The sequence below is a fragment of the Ranitomeya variabilis genome, chromosome 7 (assembly GCF_051348905.1).
Source record: "Ranitomeya variabilis isolate aRanVar5 chromosome 7, aRanVar5.hap1, whole genome shotgun sequence".
In the NCBI taxonomy this organism is placed as follows: Eukaryota; Metazoa; Chordata; class Amphibia; order Anura; family Dendrobatidae; genus Ranitomeya; species Ranitomeya variabilis.
In genome coordinates, this window is record NC_135238.1 from 209,423,397 (window position 1) to 209,442,177 (window position 18,781).

The window sequence follows — 18,781 nt, forward strand, 5'->3', positions numbered from 1 at the left end:
CAACAACCGCATGAGAGCTCCAGCACCGCGAATGCTGACACCACTGGAATGGCACCAATACAGAGGGAGAGTATAGGTTTTGTTTTTATTTTATCGGGGCCATGTATTTAGATCAAGAAGGGGTATGCAAGTAGTGTGAAACCCCTTTAAATTTCTGGTACCCGAACCAAACTTTTGGACTAAAGTTTGGTTGAACCGACTAACCCATACTTCCATGGGTCTGCTCATCCCCTAATCAATAGTATTAAACTGGGTTTTTGAGAATTCTATTGATTGCGCCTTATTAAAATAATGATGTAAGTATAAGGATGTATGCAGTATAAGAATGGTGGGGGGTACATCTCAGGACACCGCCATGATCAGCTCATTGATGGAGCCTGCGGTGCACTACAAGTGGCACAGCTTTTTACACCATGTAGTGGCTGTGGACGGTACTGCAAGTTCTCTCCTATTCACAGTTATGTGAGAAAGTTTGCCGTACCATTTACGTCCACAACAGAATGTGCGGCTCTGAGCCACTTCCATGAACCTCTAAAATCAGATGGGTGGTGGTCCAACTTGGTTGATTCAAACAAACTTCTAGAATCAAAAGTCATCAATATTAAAGTCCCCGAAAACCCTTTTCCCTTTTTATCCTGAAGTTTTCTAATATATTTTCCTTTTGTTCTCAACAGTCTCATGTTGATGACCACCCTCTAAGTAAGGGTGCACGTAGTGTAGGGCAGGCAGGTGTAGAAGTTGTCTCCAGGCTCTGGTTCTTGAAGGAGCACGAAAACCTTTCTGCCACCATAAGTTGCCGGTATTACTAATGGCACATGGTAGGTTGGGGCCCTATATCAGATATTGCATTGAGGCTCAAGAACTTTTTACTTTGCACCCCTCCCAGAAGGACTCGTGAAAGGTTGTGGGCACGTCCTGTACTCTAAACCATAGGTCATGTTGCACTGGCATGACGCCCTGCTAATCTCCTAACTATCGGAATCCGGTTTCATTTGCTTTGATGCACTTCACTGGCAACAAAATGGCCGTGAGTATCCTGAAATAATAGCAGCACTGCAGAGAGGAAGGAAAAGCCAAGACCGTTTCAAAGAACATAATGTAACTGTGGCTTCAATAGTGCAGCTTTCTGAATGTACCCACTCGTCCGTGTCCTTACAATGTGTAACGGCCTTGGTGCCTTTTACTTGGAGCAACATCTTGAACCCAAATAAGAGTTTTCCATAACAACATAATTGTATTTTAATTTTTTATATTATATATATTAATATTAAAAACATATAAAAAGTCATACTTCATCTCTACATGACTGGACGGGCACTTCTGGTAATATCCAAAGGGTCAAGATGGGACCAGAAAGTAGAAACCAATAGGGGAAGAGGGATTGGTGAGGGACAATTTTTCTATGGAAAAATAAAAAGTAGTGTCGGGAGAGCTGATCTTTAAGCTAGGGTCGCATGACGGTCCGAGAAAATCGGTCCTATTATGCCAGTCCGGGTGTGATTCTATTTTTTTTCAAAGGTGGAGGAAGAAAGAAAAATAAAGGTTCTCCACCTTCTCTATATTGTCACTCTGTAAAAATTAGACCGCGCTTGAATGTCATCAGTATGACATGGACCCATAGAGCTGGCGAGTGCCATCCAAATCTCAGAGGCTAATCGTGAATTCATTTTTTTTTTCTTTCTCCTTCCCTTAAACTACTTGGTTCGAGGGAAAAAAACGGATATGTGCACAGCCCCCTAGAATAACATGAGCACAAGTGCCATCTGTCAGGACCAGAGATGGTGCTTGCTCACTTTTTATGGTCTATGCATGAACCCTTATTAAAGTGACCCTCCACCCTGGGACTGTAAAGGGACTAAATTTGTCATGTCTAGTCTCGATTCCTTTTGACCACTTCGTGGCTCCCTCTGCCTCCTTTGCTGATCGCATCGGTGGGCTGTTTCTCTTCTGGCAAAATGACCGCCGCAGTCGTATGGGGTGCTCAGTGGTACGTCCGAAACGGAAAAGTCAGAAGTTTGTTAGTCACTGTTCCGTCCATTGGTGGATGGTTGCTTTAACTCATTTTAAAGGGAAATGTGTTTTAGTATGTCCATTCAAATGAAAGCCTATCCATGTAGTACATGAAAGAGCGACGTCTCTTGGCTCGCATACCTCTGCATATTTTCCTCATAAAGGATTCTCTGACTCCGAGATGAGACAACGCCTTAAATTTAATTTTTGCCATACCGAATACATTTTGCCCTCATGATCCCTACTTTATTCATGACATCTCCAATTTGAGAACTTCCTAAGATATTTACTTTTGTGTCAATGTAAATAACTGCTTGTATTTTAACTGTACCAATATTTAATTTTAGCTTTCTCTACAGAATTGTTTGTCTTTTTATATTCATTTATGTAAATCAAGAATACAATAGAGTATAAGAAACAATGTAATTTTTGTAGTTAGAGAATTATGTTTCTTTCTCCACTTGTTCTCCACTTCTCCACTCACCTCTACTTCTGGAACTCACCATTCACACTTATAAATTGCCAAAATCTGTATTGGTTAATACAAGACGGACTACCAGCTCACTGAGGGATCAGATCACAGCTGGTAAACTAACTGTGTGAAGAGGAAAGGTAGAGATGCAGTCATGCTACTGATTGCTAATGAATGTTTTAGCTCATTCCAGAGCTGGATTCACAGCACCAATGCTCAGTGTTCTTGTATAATGTCATCCATGCGACTGCTGCGTCTGAACATGTAATAGATAAACAGAGGAGGGCAGGAGTCACTAATACAGTTGCTTCTCACAAAATTAGAATATCATCAAAAAGTTAATTTATTTCAGTTCTTCAATACAAAAAGTGAACTCATATATTATATAGAGTAATTACAAACAGAGTGATCTATTTCAGCAGTTTTTCTGTTAATGTTGATGATTATGGCTTACAGTCAATGAAAAACTATGTCATTATTTCAGTGAATTAGAATAATTAACAAAAACACCTGTAAAGGCTTCCTAAGCATTTAAAAAGGTCCCTTAGTCTGTTTTAGTAGGCTCCACAATCATGGGGAAGACTAGACAGATGACCAGAAGGCAGTTATTGACACACTCCACAAGGAGGGTAAGCCACAAAAGGTCATTGCTAAAGAGGCTGGCAGTTCACAGAGTGCTGTATCCAAGCATATTAATAGAAAGTTGAGTTCAAGGAAAAAGTGTGGTAGAATAAGGTGCACAAGCAACCGGGATAACCACAGTCTTGAAAGGATTAAGAAAAGGTCATTCAAAAATTTGGAGGAGATTCACAAGGAGTGGACTGCTGCTGGAGTCATTGCTTCAAGAGCCACCACACACAGACCTATCCAGGACATGGGCTACAAGAGTAGCATTCCTTGTGTCAAGCAGCTCATTACCAATAGACAACGCTAGAAGCGTCTTACCTGGGCCAAGGAGAAAAAGAAATGGACTTTTGCTCAGTGGTTCAAGGTGTTTTTTTTAATTCAGATTAACGTAAATTTTGCATTTCATTTGGAAATCAAGGTCCCAGAGTCTGGAGGAAGAGTGGAGAGGCCACAATCCAAGTTGCTTGAGGTCTAGTGTGAAGTTTCCACAATCAGTGATGGTTTGGGGAGCCATGTCATCTGCTGGTGTATGTCCACTGTGTTTTATCAAGACCCAAATCAGTGCAGCCGTCTACCAGGAAATTTTAGAGCACTTCATAGTTCCCTCTGGCTTCAAGCTTTTTGGAGATGGAAATTTCATACTCCAGCAGGACTTGGCACCTGTCCACACTGCCAAAAGTACCAATACCTGGTTTGAAAACAACAGTATTACTGTTATTGATTGGCCAGCAAACTGATGAGACACCAGACCCAACAATGCAGATGAGCTGAAGGCTTCTATCAAAGCAACCTGGGCTTCCATAACCCCTCAGCAGTGCCACAGGCTGATCGCCTCCATGCCACACCGCATTGATGCAGTAATTAATGCAAAAGGAGCCCAACCAATTATTGAGTGCATTTACTGAACATACATTTCAGTAGGCCAACATTTCTGATTTTAAAATAATTTTTCAAGTTGGTGTTATAAAGTATTCTAATTTTCTGAGATAATGACTATTGGGTTTTCATTGGCTATAAGCCATAATCATCAACATTAACAGAAATAAACACTTGAAATAGAGTCATTACAAAACAAAGTGATCTATCTAATATGAGTTTCACTTTTTGTGTTGAAGAACTGAAATAAATCAACTTTTTTTAATGATATTCTAATTTTGTGAGAAGCACCTGTATATGTGTATAATATGTATGGTAGACCTCATGACTTCTAGTCTCTACCTACTAGCTCAGAGAGAATTGAAAATTAGACATGGCGCTTGCAGAGGGGAAAACTGGTGAAAAATGCAGCGTACATGTCATATAATGGACAGAAAGTGTAATTTCTTATGTACACACAGGACAGATTGTATGTTAAAATATATATATATTATTTTTCAGGTCTGGAACAGTGACGGTTCTGCATCTGTGATGTTCCTTTCTCAGTAGACCTTTTTTTTTTTTCCATCCTGAAAAGCCAAAAATCAAAAATGACAAACTTTAAAAGACTGGTGTTGGGTAAACGCTTCTTGCACTGGAAACTTGGTGCAGCGACTCTTATTTTTATGGGGTTTGTGTTTTTAATACAAAAGGAGGTAGTGGACCGAGAGATGGACGAGTTGACAGGACATGGAGGGTCTCATGGCAGGAAGAAAAAAATGTTGGACATGGTGATGGACGCTGTAAATAATTTGAAAGACTCTGTGCCAAAAATGCAGATTAACGCACCTGAAAAACAGCAGGACCCTGATGGAAAAAAGCATTGTCTACCAGGTTATTACACCGCAGCCGAGTTGAAGCCTTTCCTTGTGCGGCCACCTCTGGACCCTCATGCACCTGGAGCATCTGGAAAAGCATTTAAAGTAGATAAGCTCGGACCCGAGGAACAGAAAGAAAAGGAAGAAGGAGACAAGAAACATTGCTTCAACGCATTTGCTAGTGATAGGATCTCACTCCACCGAGACTTGGGACCGGACACGAGGCCTCCTGAGTATGTATCCCTTATTGTAATTTTTTATTTATTTTGTCTATTACAATTTTTCAAAAATGTTTGCATGTGACCTGGCTGATAATCAGTGCAGAAAACTAAATTTTAATCACGGAAGTGATGTTTTATAATTAACCCTATCCTAGTGATCTGGGCGGAGAGTTCCTCTGAATAGTCATGCAGTCTGGATTGGAGCTATGATGACTCTGGGGCAGGGACGCGGTTAGGCAAGGGGTGCTTGGTTTGGCGTAATCCTTATGCCAAATCTCCTTCACTCCATTCTGCATCATGCAGTTAGTATACTCATTGCCATTTTTAGGGTTCATCAGATCTATGTTTGGGGAGATTGTATATTTGACAACAAGCATAGTGCAGCAGCCCACATGCCAGACACTTTTTCGCGATTTTGCACACATGGTGGTTCAACAGCCCTAACTTTATTTCTTGGGCAACCAAAATAATTTTTTACACTTTTTTTTTTTTTTTTTACAAGAATATTTTTTTTTCTTTTTTCTTTTATTTGAAGTAAACTGTACAAAAATTTAAAATCCTGGTTTTACAGTCCTTTAAAAGAAACCTGATCGCTGATTAATGTTGCCCAAAACATGACAAAAATAATCATAGACCAGCTCTATTATTACATCTTTGTACGTTTTACTCTGATGCACTGTTGCGTTTCAGAGAAAATTGAATCTTAAAGCCGGCCAGATACAGTGTGACTAGGGTGACTTGTCCATGGCAGGTCCTCGGTGGCTTCTGTCCCCTCTGCTCCTAGACTGACCACTCTCTCTATGTGTGTGCAAAGGGAGAGACCTGTCACTCATGGGGAGCGGTGTGTATACACTGCGAGAACCTCCTCGGACTAGTCTTTCGAAACTCATCGCCGGCTTTTCAAAGTATATTTTCTTATAATTCCGCATTTCAGAGTAAAACGTACATGGCAACAAAAGCAGAGCCGATTTCTAACCGTGACCGGCATAAATCAATCAGCTGACAAATTCCTTGGAAGTTTGCATATTGCCACTAAAATTAATTAATAAAATGAGTTCTCGATTTTCGTTCGATAATTGTGATACAAGGTGCGTATAGTCTAGAGAGAAAATAATGCCTATGACATCAGTTTTGATTGGGGAGGGGTTTTAATTATTCTTTTTGTTAAATTTTGTAATTGCTTTTACTGTAACGAGCATCCATTGGAGGCCCGATTACGGGTGACGTTCATGTCATGCCCAGATCACCTCACTAGATCCAGTAGAGGAGTGTTTCTTAACTCCAGTCCTTAAGACCCACCAACAGATCATGTTTTCTTGATTTCCTTAGTTTTGCATAGGTGATGGAATTAATACTTGAGCAGGCGATGACTTTATCACTTGCGCAATACTAAGGAAATCCAGAAAACTTGCCCTGTTGGTGGGTCTTGAGGACTGGAGTTGAGAAACACTGCAGCAGAGGCAGCACCATTGCCACGATCACTACACAGTGCTCAATGAGACTTCTAAAGAGAAGACGGCGCTGCAGAATTTGGGCCTTTGCCACTTTCGGAAAGCTTCTAGGCCATAATTAAGGGATTAAATTCCATTTCGTTTTTGTTTGTCAATGACTGTTTAAATTATTGGAATTGTTCACATATTACCTTCTTAAAGGTGCATTGAGCAAAAGTTCAAGCGTTGTCCTCCGCTGCCCACGACCAGTATAATAATCGTGTTCCACAATGAAGCCTGGTCCACGCTGCTCCGCACGGTGCACAGCGTCATGTACACATCCCCTGCCATTCTCCTAAAGGAGATTATCATGGTGGACGACGCCAGTACAGATGGTAAGCTGGGAGGGGTGGATAAAATTGCAATTTTTTTTTTATACTTGTGATTTAATAATGTTTCTTAGAGATCTTCATAGTGATGTTGTGTCATAAAACTTTCATTCAGTCTAGTGACTTTAAAACTTGAGGCACCGCCTTGAATGAATGTCCTGCTTCAAACCATCTGAAAAAAAAAATCATGGTCCTGTCTTTAAAATCAAAATGGTTTCCATGTATAAATATGCAGTCTACTAAACCCATGCGTTTAATATCCCTTAGTGTCTAATAATGGTATTAAAACAGATCAATCAATGTCCATAGATCCCAAAAATCTTCCAAGAGAAGACATACCGTACCTCTAATGGAAACCGGTTCACCGCTAGGCCAGGATGATATATTTCTGGCACAGTAAACACCGACCGGTGCCGCACCGATGACCCACCCAACTGCTTGTGTTTTGGCACTTTTACCCATCGGATTTTTTTGGGGGGAAAACTTGTTTAACTTGACAATTTGCTAGTATGCTTTATAATCCTGAGTTTACTCTTGTGGTGGCTCCAGGCAACTTAAGAGGAATATTTTACATAAATCATGAAATTAATCAGTTTTACCCATAAAAAATGACTTGTTGGTTACAGGTGGAGACTCAATAAATGTGCAACAGAAAGGAGGGTTAATTGAAATTAAATCATAGAAAATTATACCGTGATGGTTGATTTTTTTTTTCTTCAGTTTTCTCTATGAATATAAGCAATAAAGGTGTCAGTCGTAGCTGGAGGGTCCACAGTTTTCTCCAGCTCGCCAATTATGTATTTTAATACATCCTCTAATAGGAAAACTGCAGTAAAATACTCATCGAATCCACAAGTGTTATTCACAAAGCGCCTCCATTTCTAGCCAGAATACACATCCCTGTCATCCACATTGTGCTCCCAATTGCCTCCCAGAATGTAGCCCAGTTGCCATCTGAAATTCACCCCAGTGTTCTCCCCATGGCCCCTTCCCTATTGCTCAGCAGAATGCACCCTAGTAATATCTCCATTGTCCTCCAAAATGCACCCCATGCCCATTTACGTTTTGCTTCTTCCCCCATTTCATTCTAGAATAGGAGCCCCTGTTATCCATTGTGTTTCCCCCATTGTTAACCAGAATGCACTTGTCATCCACATTGTGCTCCCTATTGCTCAGCAGAATGCACTCCAATGTTGTCCACATTTTACTCCTTCCCTAATTGCTAACCAAAATGCCCCCTCCCAGTGTCCTCCACATTGTGCTCCCCTATTGCTCACATGAATTCCCCCCATATTATCCACATTGTGGTGTTTCCCCATTGCTCACATGAATGCCCAAAAAACACCAAAGCAAAAACAAAGACCCCTAAAAATTAACTTTTAATATATAAAGTTTTAAAATATTCCAGATTTGGAAATAAGCACTATAGGTTTAAAATGACCACAGGGAATCGGGTAAGTAACACAATATGTCCTAATGGGCCCTAAGAAAATACTAAATAACACCCTGCCTGACAGTGGAGGTTGGCACCCTAATTTTCAGCGGTAGGCGCCCCCACTCAGCGGCGGCTCGCCCTTCTGTCCCTATATGTCCCTATGGTAAAAAAGTGTCCCACTACACCCATTGCCCAAACAAACACACAAAAAAATGTAAAACACAAGAATAGAAAAAATCAAAAAACATAAATAATAGATGCACAATATGGATACCCCCCAATATCATCCATATTGTGCTCCCCTATTGCTCACATGAGTGCCCCCCAATATCATCCATATTGTGCTCCCCTGTTGCTCACATTAATGCCCCCAGTGTCATCCACATTGTGCTCCCCTATTGCTCACATGAATCCCCCAGTGTCCTCCACATTGTGCGCCCCCATTGCTCACCAGAATGCCCCCCAGTATCATCCACATTGTGCGCCCCCATTGCTCACATGAATCCCCCCATATTATCCACATTGTGCTCCCCTATTGCTCACATGAATGCATTAATGCCCCCCAGTGTCCTCCGCATTGTGCGCCCCCATTGCTCACCAGAATGCCCCCCAGTGTCCTCCACATTGTGCGCCCCCATTGCTCACCAGAATGCTCCCCAGTATCATCCACATTGTGCGCCCCCATTGCTCACCAGAATGCCCCCCAGTATCATCCACATTGTGCGCCCCCATTGCTCACCAGAATGCCCCCCAGTATCATCCACATTGTGCGCCCCCATTGCTCACCAGAATGCCCCCCAGTATCATCCACATTGTGCGCCCCCATTGCTCACCAGAATGCCCCCCAGTATCATCCACATTGTGCGCCCCCATTGCTCACCAGAATGCTCCCCAGTATCATCCCCTTGTGCGCCCCCATTGCTCACCAGAATGCCCCCCAGTATCATCCACATTGTGTGCCCCCATTGCTCACCAGAATGCCCCCCAATATCATCCACATGGTGCTTCCTCTGCCATTGATATCTAGAACGTACCCCATGTCCTGGTTGCTCCCCCATTTTTCACCAGATGCCACCCTGTTTGCTAGCTGGTCAGTGTTGAAGACACAAGTGTACAACAGAATAACCTTATTTTTTTTTGTTTTGATGTCAGAATATTTAAAGGATAAGTTGGATGAGTACGTAAAGCCGTTCCAGATTGTGAAGGTGGTGAGACAGAAGGAAAGGAAAGGACTCATCTCTGCGCGTCTTCTCGGAGCCTCGGTAGCCACAGGAGACACTCTCACATTTCTGGATGCACATTGTAAGTAACACTCCTAACTGGTTATCGTATATGAGAGAGATGGGCGAATCTTTGACATTTGAATTTACCAAATTTACAAGAAAAAAAAATTCATAGTGAATCAATTTACAACCGCTGCAAATACTCCAAATACCCTGAAAAGTCATGTGTAACACTCTGAGGTCTCCTAGGACTGTAACCAGCCCCTCTCAAGTCCCTTAATGCAAACACAGCCTTATTAAAGTCAGACTGATCGCCACATATTAATCTGTGGGTAAACAGATGATAACCATTCCTAAGTTCCGTGCTTTCACACACAGTCTGTATAGTTTTATCAGTATTTTAGGTTTTTGTTTTGTTTTTTTTATTTACAAAGTTTGGTATTGGCGTAATCATAATGACCAAGAGAATCGCCTTGTCTCGTTGTTTTAGCGCTCAATGTGCGCATGAGAAACTGAACCCAAAAACAATAATGGATTTGCAATTTATTTTTTTACCATTTTGTCCAACTTAATAAATTTATGTGGTAAAGTGAGTGGTGACATTCAAAACTACAGATTGTCCCATAAAACACAAGCTGCCAAATATCTGTCTGTGAAAAAAAAATGTAATGACTCTTGGAAGAAGGGCAGGTAAAATAAAAGTGCAAAAATGAAAAATGGCTCAAGAGTGAAGGGGTTAATAGAAATACAGTCTACTGTGAGCTCCCCCTAGTGGTGGCGGATGGCATGTTTTGATTTTTTTTTTCTTTTTGTGTAGTGAGTTTGGGTCTGGGACTTGTGTATAAAGAAATAACAGAATTTTATGGTAAATTGTGAACGTTCCCGTTACTGCTTTTAAGAATTGATGCCCCTGCTGTCTGTGTCAATGTGGTGAGCAGGACTCTCGCCGCCTCTGGTGTACTCTATAACCCCCTCTTACCTTATAATGGTACGTTAGTAGATTTTGCTCCCTCTGTAGCTACTTTTTATAGCCACAAGTTACAAGAGTTTTGTCCTTTTGATCATCAGAAATTCTTTGTTTCTCCTACAACCACGTCAGGAATTTATTGTAGAGAACGTGTAATCGCCATCATAACTGCACAAAGTGAAACCCAAGAAGATAATTATAGGTGTAAAGTAAGCACAAAATAGTAGAGATTCCCCAACACCTGGCTGGCGGCTACAAAGTGAAGAGCCGCCCTCTGTATTCCATGTGTCGTGCTAATTCTGCCCTATGTTCTTAGGTGAGTGTTACTACGGGTGGCTGGAGACGCTGTTGGCAAGAGTCGCTGAGAATTACACCGCAGTAGTCAGCCCAGATATTGTCTCCATCAATCTTGACACTTTTGAGTTTGCCAGCCCATCACCATACGGAAACAACCGCAACCGAGGGAACTTTGATTGGGCCTTAGGATTTGGATGGGAGATGGTGCCGAGTTTGGAGAACAAGAAAAGGAAAGATGAGACTTACCCAATAAAGTAAGACGATAGATCCGTTTATACAGTGGTTCATTGTCATAGAAAATATTAAGATCTCTGAAGCCACTAGTTCTAAGCTGCCTTAAAGGGAACCTGTCACCCCCAAAATGGAAGATGAGCCAAGCCCACCGCCCTCAGGGGCTTATCTACAGCATTCTGTAATGCTGTAGATAAGCACCCGATATAACCTGAAGGATGAGAAAAACAGGTTAGATTATACTCACCTGGGCTTGCGGTCCAGTCCGATGGGCGTCACGGTCTGGTCCTGGGCCTCCTATCTTCATAGGATGACTTCCTCTTCTTGTATTCATGCTGCGGCTCCGGCGCAGGCGTACTTTGATGGCAGAGCAAAGTACTGCAGTGCGCAGGCGCTGGGAAAGGTCAGAGAGGCCCAGCGCCTGCGCACTGCAGTACTTTGCTCTGCCCTCAACAGGACGGACAAAGTACGCCTGCGCCAGAGCCGCAATCTGAAGACAAGAAGAGGACGCCATCCTATGAAGATAGGAGGCCCCGGACCGGCTGGTGGGCTTAGCTCATCTTCGATTTTGGGGCTGACAGGTTCCCTTTAAAATAGACTGGTACAATGGCCATAAAGAATAAGGAAGTTAGGTACAGTTGGGAAGTGACAATCTGAATTAACATGCATGCAGCTCCTTTTTTAAAATAAAAGACCCCTGCAGTGCCAACCAGGATGTCTATTGTGTGTAGACATAGTTTTATAGATTGGACAGGTAACTGAGACAGGAAAAGTCTTTTTAGAGGGTTGGATAACAAAGGTACATGTGTTTACATAAAGATAGAGAAGTGGAAGAAGCTTATGTTACCTCAGGGGAAATGTTATATGGTATATACCCTAGCCAGTCCGGCCATGGGGTCCACATAGAAATATTGGAGTGTGTATAGATCCAATAGGGATGGCACATACTTGTTGTCTTCAGGGCTAATCGGCAACGAAGAGGGCTGTCCAACAAATAGCTGTCTAATGTGAATGGGGCATTGAGAAAGATGTTATTATGATTAATGTAATGTCCTTATGCCTGAATAGTAGGTGCACCCCAGGTACCCTATGGCTAGCAGATAAATAAATACACCTACATGTCATTGCAATCTTATAGATCTAATTTTTACTTTGAACATGTTAATATTTTCGTCCTATTTAAATGCTCAATATTAAGCAGGAAAATAAATATATATATATATATATATATATATATATATATATATATATATATATATATACACACATACATACGTATATACATTATATACATACTCCATTACTTGGAGGTATGGAAACCCTTTAACCTTATATCTATTTGTGACCTGTGATTATCCCTGAAGGTTGCTGTATATTATTTGCTTCCTTTGTATATCTATTACTATTATAACTTCATTTCTGTTATTAACTATTGCAGCTTATTTTCTTTATTTGGAGTTGATATTTAGATACTAGTGGCGCTTGCTATATTTATTTCTTGCAGCAGATATTGACACGTACCACTTCTCCGTGTTAGATATATAAAAAATTATGTAAATAATGATATATCCGCGCTAGGAAAACCCCTCTCTGTTTGTGTGACTTAGTAACCCAAAAGATAATATTCTGAACCAGCCCTAATTGTTATGTGTGATCTAGAAGAAAGTAAGGGTCCTTTAATTTTTATTTGTTACCAGCTCTCACTAAACTCTTTTCAGAGTGACTTTCATAAAGAATACTACCAAAAATAAACGTATAGGGTGATTATTCCATAGTATGAGTACACACTCACCCTTCCAAGGAGATCATGGTATAGCTCAATGTAGTTCTCCGTACGTTTATGTCCGTACTAATAATCTTTGTTCTTCGTCCCGATGTCCGGATCAATATATGCCAAGGGTGTATACGCGTGGTAAGCGCTGCCCCGGCCGGTGGCAGAGCTCGCCCGCAGTATTCGCTTGCAGTAACTAGCGCGAGGTGTGTGCGCGCTGTGGTTCGTTAGCCGCTCGGTCTCCTGACAATGCAGGACCTAGCGTGACGTCACAGTCACGTGTTGACACACGTGACTGGCTATGGGTAGCGCGGTGGATCAAACAGCCCGACACGTTTCGAAGTAAACGTACTTCTTCCTCAGGGTTGATCCATATGGAGATGTCTAGCCTTTTTATCCACAGCCGCAACCGCTTAACCCCTTCATGAATTAAAGGCGAACAGCTCGATTTCGCTGTTCAGACCTCTTGGCATTAAGGTATCCAGTTCAAAGATCATCCTGCTCTCCTCCCTTGACATCTGTTTGATGTAATCACCTTTTCGCCAACTTTTGTTAACTATCTTTAGGCCAGTAATAATAGTGCCTTTTATTGAGCCTCCCATGTTTGTACAGGAAATGTTTTGATAGAGGACGACCCTGGAATTTCTTTTTTATATTTCTCATATGTTCATTTATTCTTATGTACAGGGACCTCTTTGTTCTCCCAACATATAATTTGTTGCATGGGCATTTTATGGAATAAATAACGCCTTTAGTCTTGCATGATATATGATCTTTGATAGTCCATTCATTAGGTCCATTCAAAAGTGATAACTGTTTCCCATATTTTAAATGCTTGCACGGTTTACACTTGAAGCATGGATAAAATCCTGGAGGCATACCAGAGGGGGGATGCATAATAAGAGCCTGTGAGTTTGGAACGGTAGGGGCTATTCTGTTTGCCAAATTATTAGCTTTTCTATATATAAACACTGGGCGTTCGGAAATTTTTTCTCCTATGATTTTGTCCTCTTTTAGGATATCCCAGTGTTTATTTATTATCCTCTTTAATAGGTGAGTATTGGCATTGAATTGCGTGATTATAGGGACCACTTCGGATGTTTTTAAATTATCTTTGTCTCTTTCTTTGTTTTGTAGTAGTTGAGTTCTTGATAGCCCTTCCACTAATCGTTTTGCACTAAGTAAATGATCCTGAGAATAGCCCTTTTGAACAAATTTAGTTGTCAGGGTTTCCACTTCATGATTAAAATCTTGTATATTAGAACAATTCCTGTGTGCTCGGATGAATTGGCTTCTTGGGACGTTGGTCAACCAACTAGGGAGGTGACAACTTTCCAGTGATATATATTTGTTGGCATCTGTAGGTTTGTGGAAAGTCTTAGTGTGAATTTTTCCTTCGTCAATAAAAATAGTTAAGTCTAAAAAATTAATGGATTTGGAACTGGTGGTGCCCGTAAAATATAAAAAACACTCATTTTTATTTAAATTAATAATAAAATCGGACAATGACTCAGGGCCCCCAGACCATATAAAAACAACATCATCAATAAAACGCTGCCAGAGTACCAGGTTCGCACAGCTAGGTTCTTTGTCATAAGAATAAATGAACATATGAGAAATATAAAAAAGAAATTCCAGGGTCATCCTCTATCAAAACATTTCCTGTACAAACATGGAGGCTCAATAAAAGGCACTATTATTACTGGCCTAAAGATAGTTAACAAAAGTTGGCGAAAAGGTGATTACATCAAACAGATGTCAAGGGAGGAGAGCAGGATGATCTTTGAACTGGATACCTTAATGCCAAGAGGTCTGATCAGCGAAATCGAGCTGTTCGCCTTTAATTCATGAAGGGGTTAAGCGGTTGCGGCTGTGGATAAAAAGGCTAGACATCTCCATATGGATCAACCCTGAGGAAGAAGTACGTTTACTTCGAAACGCGTCTGGCTGTTTGATCCACCGCGCTACCCATAGCCAGTCACGTGTGTCAACACGTGACTGTGACGTCACGCTAGGTCCTGCATTGTCAGGAGACCGAGCGGCTAACGAACCACAGCGCGCACACACCTCGCGCTAGTTACTGCAAGCGAATACTGCGGGCGAGCTCTGCCACTGGCCGGGGCAGCGCTTACCACGCGTATACACCCTTGGCATATATTGATCCGGACATCGGGACGAAGAACAAAGATTATTAGTACGGACATAAACGTACGGAGAACTACATTGAGCTATACCATGATCTCCTTGGAAGGGTGAGTGTGTACTCATACTATGGAATAATCACCCTATACGTTTATTTTTGGTAGTATTCTTTATGAAAGTCACTCTGAAAAGAGTTTAGTGAGAGCTGGTAACAAATAAAAATTAAAGGACCCTTACTTTCTTCTAGATCACACATAACAATTAGGGCTGGTTCAGAATATTATCTTTTGGGTTACTAAGTCACACAAACAGAGAGGGGTTTCCTAGCGCGGATATATCATTATTTACATATTTTCTTTATTTAGTTACTGTAGTTTAGTTTCATTGATGTATGTAACTTCCGACTGTATGTTGCTTGTATTCGTGCGACACCTTGTGCTGTTACTGGTCTGTTTATGCAGTGTAGTGTACACCAGTGAGTGAGAACGCTGCACAGTAGAACCATCATTTGGCCAATATCTAGTGCGTATGGGGGGCTCTAATTCCTCCATCTAGAATTGGAGACCATCAATTTTTTGTTTTAAATTATATGTTATTTTGTTTTTTTTCTCTTCTCAACAATTCTACCGTAGTTTTTTTTTTTTTTTTTAATTGAGCAAACAAAATATGGTGTTTAATGATGAGAATTTATTCTGAAAAAAAAATAAATAAATAAATAAAATAAAATTGGAGTGCAGCTACATTCTGATGTAAACTCCATCCGCTAGTTTCATTTTCTTCTTTGACAATATGTAATGGGTCCTCTGCTTGATGCCGCTCACCACAAAAGTATTAGGCCACAAGGTATATTGTCCACAGATGAGTGATATATAATTTTGTAAAACAGCACAAAGTTCTCACGGTGTATGCCATATTCTAGTACAGAGTATGTTATATGTAATAAACCTACAGTGGAGTACTGCAACCCCTCCTGTGGGTGCCACAGTCTGCTGGGAGTTGATAGTTATAGTTTGGTTTTCCTACTGATCTCTAATTCTATTTATTTGCGAATGCTTTTTTCGTGACCCTCTTAATTCTGACCTCGTTTGCCCTCTAAACCCTCTCGACTTTGTCCTACACTTGTCTGAAGTAACTTCGGACTGACCTCCAGATATCTGACTACTGCTTTTTTCCTGCTTCTGTCCCTGTTCTGTCCCTTTAGTTACTGATTTCTCTTGGCTCATTCTCGCTCCTCCGGCCAGCAACCACTCTGTGGCCCCAACTCAGGGGGCCCTGTTTAATGTCTGGGTAAGGCTGAGGTATCTCTGGCACCTGCTAAGTTAAATAGCTAGCTCCTAGTCTGTCCAAGGTTGTGCTGATGGCATCAGACACGCTTTGCATTGGCTTTTTACACATTGGGCGTCACCATTAATAGACGCATCTACATTGTATTGCATCGTCCTCTGCTGGAAGGCAGTAACGCAAAATGTGCTTTTCAGTAAAGGAGAAAAAAAAAAAAGAAGCTATTTAGAACCTTTGTAGTTTGATAAATGACGCATTTAGGGCATAGAAATAGAAATTTACCTGTCAACTATAAACGTCTACTTTCATATAGGACACCAACCTTTGCTGGCGGTCTCTTCTCAATATCCAAGGATTATTTTCAACACATCGGAAGTTATGATGAAGAAATGGAGATATGGGGCGGTGAAAATATAGAAATGTCTTTTAGAGTAAGTAGATGCATATATCTGACATTTTGATATCTGTAGAGTTCTTTTATTTATGTACTTTGCTGTAGACCTTGTTTGTTGATCATGAAGCCATCTTATGTCGTTGTCCACCAATATTTCCTTTTATTATGCCCAGGTATGGCAGTGTGGAGGGCAGCTGGAAATTCTACCATGTTCTGTTGTCGGCCATGTGTTCCGTAGCAAGAGTCCTCATACCTTTCCTAAAGGTACTCAGGTGATCATCCGGAACCAGGTCCGCCTTGCCGAAGTGTGGATGGATGACTATAAGGACATATTTTATCGGAGAAATCGTGAAGCTGCAAATATTGTCCACCAGGTAGAAGAATCCAACTTCTCATACTATGTAAATTAAAAAAAAAAAAAAAGTTCCTCTAGCTTTTTTTCGAACAGAAATAATTGTATTGAAGTCTGGAAGCTTAACTGAGATAGTAGAATGGGATACTATGATGTCCCAGGATTACATGCAGTTTTCTGTGCATTCTATATTTATACGGTCTCATTGGACACATCTAATAATTCAGCTTTACTCTTCCTCTAATGTATTTTTCTATAGTCACCCTCCACGACAGCACCATAGGATTACCCCTGCTGTCGTGGAGGGTTCCTAAAAATTGAATTACCGGTAAGTCTAATTCTATTTTCTCTAATCACCCTCCACGACAGCAGGGGTAATTCTATGGTTCTGTTGTGGAGGGTTCCCAGAAATGGCATTACCGGTAAGTCTAATTCTATTTTCTCTAGTCACCCTCCACGACAGCAGGGGTAATTCTATGGTGCTGTTGTGGAGGGTTCCCAGAAATGGAATTACCAGTAAGTCTAATTCTATTTTCTCTAGTCACCCTCCACGACAGCAGGGGAAATTCTATGGTGCTGTTGTGGAGGGTTCCCAGAAATGGAATTACATGTAAGTCTTATTCTATTTTTGTGACTGTTGACAAAATTTTGGGTCAGTGGTTTGTCAATAAATGGCTTATACTTGTCAGTTCCTTTTCATTCAATTGACCTACAAGTCTTACAGTGGTACCACTATGAATACCATCAACAAGATCTTTAGCACTTGCTGATAGTCTGTATGGGACCATCCTTTGTACTGGTGCATACTGGCCTTAAAAATGCAATGCATGTGACTGGCTGCTTTAGTTTCAGTTGCCTTACTTATAGTTTGCAGTTGACCAACATAATTAGTAAGGGTTTTGCAAAATACTGATGATAAGCACTTCTCTTGGCCAATTGGCTGTTGGAGACTATGTGGTCCATGTACAGTTCCGCACAGGGGCTTTTTATCTGTGCCTCTGAAGAAAAAATAAGGTTGATAGGGGCAATCTTTGGACCATTGCACCATTCTCCTGGCCAAAAAAAGTAATTCAAGAAGTTTTATTAACACTAGGTACAATATGAATTTTATATAATATAATATTCTACCAAATAGATGTGTCAAGATGGAGGACACGGCCCATGCTTCACTAATGTCTCAACACTCCCAAAGTGCTCCAGTCTTAATCAGTATCTCCACTCTGTACTTGAAAAATGACACAACTGAAGATCTAGCAAGGGCCCAAATTTAATATAAATTATTGATTATTATTTGAAAAGTTATGAATCTGTTGTATACTCCATTATTATATTGTGCTTCCTTATTTTTCAAACACCATGTTGATAGTGCTGTTTTAACTTCCCATTTCATGCTCTTTTAGAAGTTGATCTGAGCTGCTGCTCCAGCAATAATCTGTACTCAAAAACTATTTACAAACACTTACATTGTCTGAGCATGGGAGAGGGGATCTGAGAAGCTCACACATGGAAGTGTTTGTAAATAGTGTTTGAGTATGGATCATTGTTAGAGCAGCTGTTCAAAGCCGCTTCTAAAAGAGCCTGACGTTGAGAATAAAAAAAGTTATTCTTTCAGGATCATCTAAATATACATTTAAAAGTGAATTCATATGCTGCCGCACTGTTGTAGATTATTAATGTAGATTCAGCATTGAAAATCAGCAGAAACTTACAGAACAATATAGAACCCCATCCACATGTTGAAGAAAAGGGATCTGTTTGAAATGTAGTTTTTTCTTTTTTCCTTCTGCAGCATGTAAATTCTTTTGC

General features: G+C 40.8%; 1 protein-coding gene across 1 annotated transcript in view; it reads left to right on the plus strand.

Moving 5' to 3' along the window:
• Window positions 1-18,781, plus strand: part of LOC143784493 (polypeptide N-acetylgalactosaminyltransferase 3-like) — a 53,165-nt gene that overhangs the window by 15,784 nt on the left and 18,600 nt on the right. The window contains exons 2-7 of the mRNA XM_077272791.1: window positions 4,487-5,075; window positions 6,716-6,888; window positions 9,470-9,619; window positions 10,824-11,058; window positions 16,543-16,660; window positions 16,797-16,997. Coding sequence (XP_077128906.1) covers window positions 4,576-5,075; window positions 6,716-6,888; window positions 9,470-9,619; window positions 10,824-11,058; window positions 16,543-16,660; window positions 16,797-16,997 — 1,377 coding nt within the window. The 5' untranslated portion in view covers window positions 4,487-4,575. The remainder of the gene's footprint in view (window positions 1-4,486; window positions 5,076-6,715; window positions 6,889-9,469; window positions 9,620-10,823; window positions 11,059-16,542; window positions 16,661-16,796; window positions 16,998-18,781) is intronic.